The sequence below is a fragment of the Rutidosis leptorrhynchoides genome, chromosome 9 (assembly GCF_046630445.1).
Source record: "Rutidosis leptorrhynchoides isolate AG116_Rl617_1_P2 chromosome 9, CSIRO_AGI_Rlap_v1, whole genome shotgun sequence".
Classification (NCBI taxonomy): Eukaryota; Viridiplantae; Streptophyta; class Magnoliopsida; order Asterales; family Asteraceae; genus Rutidosis; species Rutidosis leptorrhynchoides.
Window position 1 is genome coordinate 112,479,395 of NC_092341.1, and position 8,321 is coordinate 112,487,715.

At 33.8% G+C, this 8,321-nt stretch overlaps 1 protein-coding gene across 1 annotated transcript; it reads right to left on the reverse strand.

Moving 5' to 3' along the window:
• Nucleotides 1–2,649: 2,649 nt before the first annotated feature.
• LOC139868329 (cytochrome P450 Tp4149-like) lies at nucleotides 2,650–6,369 on the reverse strand. The gene is made up of 2 exons (XM_071856662.1): nucleotides 5,458–6,369; nucleotides 2,650–3,258 (listed from the first exon to the last, which is right to left on the reverse strand). Exons 1-2 carry the CDS (start codon nucleotides 6,367–6,369, stop codon nucleotides 2,650–2,652), a joined length of 1,521 nt encoding a protein of 506 aa, XP_071712763.1.
• Between the last annotated feature and the right edge of the window lie 1,952 nt (nucleotides 6,370–8,321).

Here is an 8,321-nt window from a genome sequence, read left to right on the forward strand (position 1 = left end):
AAGCATAGTAGGTTATATGATTGTTATTGGTTAAATATGTGAAGTCTGCTTGCTTGATTGATGCATGTTTGACCATTTATAGTCAAAATGGTCATAGTAGGTTAGATGATTGTTATTGGTTAAATATGTGAAGTCTGCTTACTTAATTGATGTCAGTTTGACCATTAATACTCAAAGTGGTATTTGTGGTTTTACAGTTTGGATAACAAATGGCATGGTATACAGATACCATTGCGTGATACGTTTTACAGTCAAACTCACTTTCATACCACCATTTTGACAATTTATTAATACCAAACTTCATACTTCATATGTTGTTTGATTCACGTCAGTTTGACCAATATGGATAGCACATGGCATAGTTGGACATGAACGTGAGTTTTTCTGATTATATATATCTCAAATCGGTGAACTAATAATCAAATTAACTTACCAACCAAACATCCATTAAGCCAACAATTTTTTCTTTTGGTATTTGTCTGGTGTTGATCATTAGATATAAAACATCATAAACCAAAAATGTAATAATATTTTAAATTCAAATGAGATTTTGATTTACAACTTATACAATTAAAAGGTATATAACTACTGACTTACCATAATTCACGCATTTTTATATAAATTTATAATTATTAATTTATAATTTAAATGTATTTATCATCATATACATTGTTTAGAAAATATAAAAAAAAAAAAACTTCAATATAAGTTCATTCAAAGTTTTAGTACCCTAGCTAGGTTAATAATAACATTTATAATAAGAACCAAAACTAAATGGTCCTATTAACAATTATAGTTCATGGGAATGATAACCCATTGATGTAATGCTTGCATTTTGTAATAAGAGCCATAAACTACCTAGGTTACTACTAACAATTATAATAGTACTCAAAACTAAATAGTCCTTATAACAATTGTATTTCATGGCCATTGTAAACCAGTGATGTAATGCTTGACTCTTGCAATAGGACCCATGAAATAAACCGTCTCATTAAATCGGGTTTTGTATAACCCTATGTTAAGAATAACTATTACATTTCTACTTCATGGCCATTATAACCCAATTACGCAATTCTTGAATTTTCTAATACGACCACTGAATTAAACCATCCTATAAATGGTATTTTTTAGGACCCTAGGTTAATAATAAAATTACAATTATAATTCATGGCCTTGATAACACAATGACGTAATGCTTAATATGACCTTGAAATAAACCGTCCTATTAATTATGTTTTTTAGGACCCTATTTTCATAATAACGATTACATTAGTAATTCATGGCCATGATAATTTATCAATTCCATTTTTAAGGACCCTTTGTTATTATAATACCCCTAAGAATTTTGTGTCCTATTAGGTGATTTTTAGGACTCTTTTTTTGGATGGTCCTAGAAAAAGGGTTCTATAAAGCATTTTTGTTGTAGTGAATTACAATCAAAACATATGTAATAAACCAAAAGATAAATATTATACAATTACATTTCTTATAATCCATATTTAATTTACACAATCGTCGTTATATTAATATTTTATTGAATATACAATGGATATCCATTAACCCGCTTAATATATTGGATATGGATATAGATGGATGAAATAAAACTAAACGCATATAAATACGGATATGGATGAACATAATTGGATATGGTTGTGGATATGGCATCCCCCGATCCGATTTATTGCCATCCCTACAACTTATGTCGCTAGTTTACCTAGGTTGGATTCCTTATATATCAATTGTACATGTTGATACTCGGATTCATTTAATGTTATAAACTTTTTAGCCATAGGAAAAAGTGTACACTATCAATGTATGATTATACCCCACATATTTATTACTTCCTCCGTCCCAATTAATTGTCTCCGGATAAAAAAAAATAAAAATAAAACAGTTTAATTTTACACTTTTACCCTCAATCAATTAATTATAAAATACTCTCACTTTTGTAATTATTAACTAATTAGGGACAATTTGGTAAATTTGATTTATTTTACTTTCCATATTTCGTACAGGACAATAAATATGGGATATCTTGAAATAGAATAGTGGACTATAAATATAGGATGGAGGGAGTAGATGGCTAAAAGTGGAATTCACTTCATCCGAACCAAATCGTATACTACAATGTACTCCCTTCGTCTCATATTAGTAGTCCCCAGACAAAAAAACACAGTTTAAGAAAATGTCATAAAAGTATTGTACTTTTTGTTTACTTCTAAGTTTTAACCCTATATTTTCTTTCTCTTTTAATTATATCCACATACATTAAGGCCATAATAGAACTTAAGCTTCTTATTTTTTTCTATTTATGAAAGTGGACAATGAATTTGGGACATCTCAAAATGGAATATCGCACTATCAATATGGAACGTAGGGAGTAATGAAAACAACAAGAAGTACTTACTATAGGTTTTATAAGTTTATTTTCCTTGAAAAAAGTAATAACATTAAAAAGATTCGAATATTAACAAATACGACAGATACAAAAGGATATCCAAACCTACCAAACAGAACACAAGTAGAATTGTGTTAATTATTAAAATAACATTGATACAAATAAGTTATGGTTATATCACATACCACTTGTGAAGATGATACAACATTAACTTAGAAACAAAAACATAATGATAATTTTTTATGAAAACACTATTCAAAAGCTGAAGTAGGAACAAGAAATAAATTGTTCTTCCTGTGGATCAACGCCCCAGTTCCCTCAGTCGTATCCAAATCTTCGGGTTTTTCGCCATTAGGCGGTGCGAAATCAAACTTATAAACCAAATTAGCAAGAGCGATCTCATTGATTGCTTTCGAATACTGAATACCAGGACAAATTCTCCTTCCAGCACCAAAAGGGATCAACTCAAAGTATGCCCCAAAATAATCAATAGGACTATTTAGGAACCTCTCCGGCTTAAACACCTCAGGTTCGTCCCACAACGTAGGATCTCTGCCTATTGCCCATGTGTTGATAAATACTTTCGTTCCACATTTGATGTCGTATCCCATTAAGTTTAAATCGTGAGTTAATTCTCTAGGAATGAGTGGAGGTGACGGATGTAGTCGCAAAGTCTCTTTGAAAACAGCATTTAAATATTTCAATTTCGATAAGTCCTCTTCTGTAACCATTGATTTACCTTGAGCAAATTCTCTTATCTCTTCTTGTAGCTTCTTCATCGTTTTAGGATTTCGCACAAGTTCACTCAATGTCCACTCGAGTGTTGAGAATGTCTGAACCGTTCCTGCAACAAACATGTCCTACAAAAAAAAAAAAAAAAAAAAAAAAAATACACTAATTAAGAAGAGAAGAAGTTATACATTTGTACGAGAAAGATTTGTTTAGCGTACGCAAACTTTTTCTGTACTGCAAAGGTGCCTAATTTGTGCATGGACCATAATTTACAGGGTGTCAAAAAGAATAAAAGAATTGAGGCCTACGTGGCCATTTTTGATGACCATGTAGTAGCCATTTTGACACCTAGTTAGCGTCAAATTTGAAGGTATATGGACGTTAGTCAAGTAGATGATGGAAGTAATCAAATTTTGAAGCTCAATCATAATTTGATAATCATTTTCATATTTTTATACTGTATTATTTTACATTTACCCAACTCTCAATCATATCTGTCAAATCACTCAAAACTTCTCACGAAAATTTGACACTTAACTTTGACATTGAGAAATTGAAAAATATACACTTTTTTCAAAGTGTTAGAACAATATACACTTTAAAAAAAAAAAAAAAAAAAAAATTTGCTAATATTAACTATCCAGTCGAACACTTTCTTGGTCTACTACATCATATGATGATCAACTATCGGATTTTGTTTGTAGTCGACTACACATCAACAAGGAGATGGTCGACTACAACAAGGAATTGGTAGACTATCTACTCGAACAGTGAAACACGGTAGTCGAACAAGAAGTCGGTAGAATATGTAGTCGACCGAACATCAACAAGGAGTTGGTCGACTACAACAAAGAGTTGGTAGACTACATAACCTAAATATGTCTCCACACAACAATCACTTAAACAGGTGGTCTTATAAATAAGCAATCCCAAACACCCCAAAATTGCTTTTTAACAAGAAACTAACCAATTTTGATTAGGGTGTTTGGAATTTTCCATTTGATGTAAATTGACGATTTTGGACAAGATCGAAAGTACTTTCCATTTACTTTGTATAGATATATTTTATAATAGCAGTAAGCATAGAAAAAACAATCCCAAACACCCTACTATATTATTGATCCTCAACTAGGAATTTAAATCAAAATTTTGCTCTCCCTTCTCTATATCTTTTATTCTTGCCGGAACCCTAAAAGGCTTCACTCTTTCTCGAGCCGCAAACTAAAAAAACTTTTATTATCTTGTTTGTTTTCTCTTCCTAAAGTTGTCATCGCCAGTATTTTACGTGCGTCATCTTTCAACCTCCACCTCTTCGCTTTTTTGTCCTCTCTTCGCTATTTTGCAACGTTTGTTGGCCTCGTCACCAACCACTGGCATCTTGCTGGTGGTATGGTTCCTCTTTACCTTCATTTTCATTTTTAATTTGTCCAGCGCGTCTTATTTCTTGGTGTTCGAAATGGAGTAACGACGACCATAGCTATCCTCCACCGCCATTTACGTGGTGGATTTGGATATGGTTCCTTTAACTAACAGTGGCACGTGGTGGTCCACCACCCAGTTGGTGGTGGCCACCAAAGGCTGTTGACAGTTTGTATTTGACGTGTTGCTCTTTGGAGGTTGTGGTGGTCCACCACCTGGTTGGTGCTGGCCACCGACGGTGGCAGGAGGTTGGTGGTTTCGAGGTCCTGACAACCACGGAGGTTTGGGTGAATTACCATCTTGTTGGTGGCGACAAGGTTCACGGGGAATGAAAAAGGAAGTGGTGGTGGGTGTGGCTCGGTTGCGGGCGTGGGATGTTATAGTTTTCCTGTGGTTTTGTTTCGAGTCCTTGCCTTTTTGGTGGCGGCTTTATGTTTGGATTTGAAAACGATCTCTTTGTTAGAGATGTTGGATATCTAGTCGTGATCCAGGGATTGTTTCGGCTTTTTGCAGTTATTGAGGTATTTATGTGACGGCATAAGATGCTTGATAGCTGGTGTATTCAGTAGCGGTGGCGGTCGACATTTTCCGTTTCGTCACCATTGATTATTTGTTATGTTTTTTTGATAAAGATTATTTTTTATCTTTATTATGCATACTACTACATCTGCCAAGTAGGTTTCCTTTGTTGGTTGTTATATCATTTATCTACTTTTCTAACTTATTGTGTTATGCCGTGTTGGTTGGACACTTTGTTTTAGGTCTCTAAATTTTTTCCATTTTTAATCTTATTTGGATTCTTGTGTTTTGGTTGTACTTATTAATCTTTGGAGCCATTGAATATTATTACGTTTTCTCGCCAAAAAAATAAAAATGAAAAATAAATAAATACCAAAAAAAGAAAATACCAAAAGAAGAGCTTTGATGTCACTTTTTTCAAAACGAAAGCTGGTGGTGTTTTCATCTTCTTTATGTTCGAGCAAAACATCAATGAAAAGCTGCTCTTGATCAGCCATACAACTCTTACCATTCTCAGACTCTCTTCTCTTCTTACGTAAGTGTTCCTCAATCACACTCTCAAGAAACTCATCAACATTTTTAAGATGATCCTCTATTGTACTATCCAAACCTCTTAACCTATCAATCCAAGATAAACATGGCATATAATCTTCGAACCTAAAAAGACCTGTCACCATAGCCGAAAGTTCTATAAACTTCTTAACCCTTTTCGTCTCAAATTTCCTCCCTAAAGCTACTCTGGAAAATACGTTATTAGTAAGCGAAATCAACAACTCACTAAAGTCAACTGACGAACCATAACTCTCTTTAATTATGTCCATCATAAGTGTCACCTCTTCTTCTCTCACTTTTTGATATGACAAAACTTTTTTGTGACTTAAAAGGTGATGGACAACAATTCTTTTCGCGTACCTCCAATATTCTCCATATGGAGAAAACGCCACATCCTTGGTGTTATACGTAATCTTGCGTATATTGGAGGAAGCAAGTCTATCTAGAAACATTGGTTCATGGTTCTTCAAAATTTCGCGTGCTGCATCAGCAGATGATGCTATAAGCACGGGTACACTTCCTAGATGCAAAAGCATGAGTGGACCGTGTTTTTTTGCTAATTTACTCAAGGAACGTTGATTGCCCGAAAGTTGGTGTAAGTTTCCGATTATAGGAAGTTTCCATGGTGATGGTGGTGGATTTTTGTGTTCTTGAGAAGAATGTGTAGTTTGCTTATAATGAATTAATTTGACCACTAATAGAATGAAAAATGGTAAAAGAGAGGACACTATAAGCTTGAAGAGAAACATTGTAGTTGATATTATTATCAAAGAATATAAAGATGAGATATTATATATTGCGTAAGCTATATAAGAGTGTACTACGGGGTATACAGATATATCTATATATATATAAACTTGAATCTTGAGAATCTTTCATACTAACTTCTTTATTCATCTTGAATCTAATCCAAAGATCAGACGGCTGGAGGCTGAACTCGTCATCTCAATGTCACTTAAACACTCGTCTGAAAAAGACTATTAACGCTGCGTGCAACAGAAAAATCGTAGTCAATAACATAAAAACGTAAATCTCATTCAAAGTCAACATTGCAGGCATGAATCCTCATATAATTTTTATATTAGGATTAGAATTAGAATATTAAATGATAAGAAGACGATGATAGTTTTTTAATTAATAAGACTAGAGCACTACACAAAGAGCCTTTCAGCCTATATATACAGACCACAAGCTATTATTAAAAATTATTTTTTTATTCTATTTGTGTTATTAAAACGAATTCATAACCAAACAAAAAATAATACTTTGAAACCCTGTCCCTAAAATCTCTATATTTACATTTACATCTACCTATACTCTAAATGGTGTACTTTACAAACAATATGATTGATCCTCTGTAAAAGAACGTGGATTAAAGATATGTGTTGCAAATAATATTCATTTTCTTGGGGTTCAGGAATCAAAAATGATAAAGTTGGAACTTTTTAGAATTAAATCAATGTGGGGGAATTATGCGTTTGATTATGCGGTCTCGTTATCTAGAGGTAGACCGGGTGGTTTAATTTCGATATGAGACCCTAACTTTTTCACGAAAGAATGTATTTGGAGCGATGATAACTTTTTGATTATTAAAGGAAAATGGGTTTCATCGAATGCGAGTTTTTTTTATGGTTAACATATATAGCTCAAATGATGCTCCAAGTAAAAGAACATTTTGGGATAAATTGTCGTCATTCATGACTGAAAATGAAGGGGAGTATATTCTTTTTGGTGATTGTAACGAAGTGAGGGTGGAAGAGGAAAGATTCGGTTCTGTATTTTACCCGGATGAGGCTACCGTTTTTAACTCGTTTATTGATAATGCGGGGTTGGTGGACATTCCTCTTGGTGGGAGGAAATTTACGTGGGTGAACACTCCGGCAACGAAGATGAGCCGTATTGATCGTGTTCTCGTTTCATCTAACGTTCTTGATATTTTTGCAGATTTAAAGCTTATTACCCTGCAAAAAGGTTTATCGGATCATTTGCCTCTGTTATTGCAAGATTTGAAGTACGATTTTAGTCCCACGCCTTTTAAATGCTTCAACTCGTGGTTTTTATACGAGGAGTTTGATGAAATCGTAAAAGCAGCAACGAGTGAAGTGTTCAATGATAAAGAGGCTACATACCATTCGAAGATGAAGCATGTTAAGTCCAAAATTAAAAGTTGGATCAAACAGAAAAAAGTCGATGAAATTTCTAGACGGAATCATATTTCTAAACGAATTGACGTGATAGAGAAGGAGATTGAAAATGAGAATGCTCCTGAAGAAGTTTATGCCGAGAGAAAAGAATTGATGAAAGAACTAGATGGTCTAAAACGAGTTGATGATCTTGACATTATTCAAAAATGTCGCCTTAAATGGGATGCGGAAGGAGATGAGAATTTGAAATATTTTCATTGTTTATTGAAGCAACGAAGGAACGATCAATCGATTAAAGGAATTACGGTAAACGGCGAATGGATTATGGATCCTACTCTAATAAAAAGTGCTAATTATGACTTTTATGCAGATAACTTTTCGGCTGTTACTGGAGGCAACCGTAGACCCAGTATCTCTCCAGAACGGATATTATCTTAAACTGATCGTATCGACTTGGAAAAAGAAATAACGGAAGAGGACATCCGCTCAGCTGTTTGGGAGTGTGGGAACGATAAAGCTCCAGGTCCCAATGGTTTTAATTTTGCTTTCATCAAACG

What these genes read in the sequence shown, in the direction of transcription:
- LOC139868329 (XM_071856662.1), bottom strand. Translation starts at nt 6,369, where the DNA reads ATGTTTCTCTTCAAGCTTATAGTGTCCTCTCTTTTACCATTTTTCATT. An exon ending in ACATCAAAGCTCTTCTTTTG is followed by an intron (nt 3,259 to 5,457) that starts GTATTTTCTTTT and finishes TTTTTTTTGTAG; the next exon opens with GACATGTTTGTTGCAGGAAC.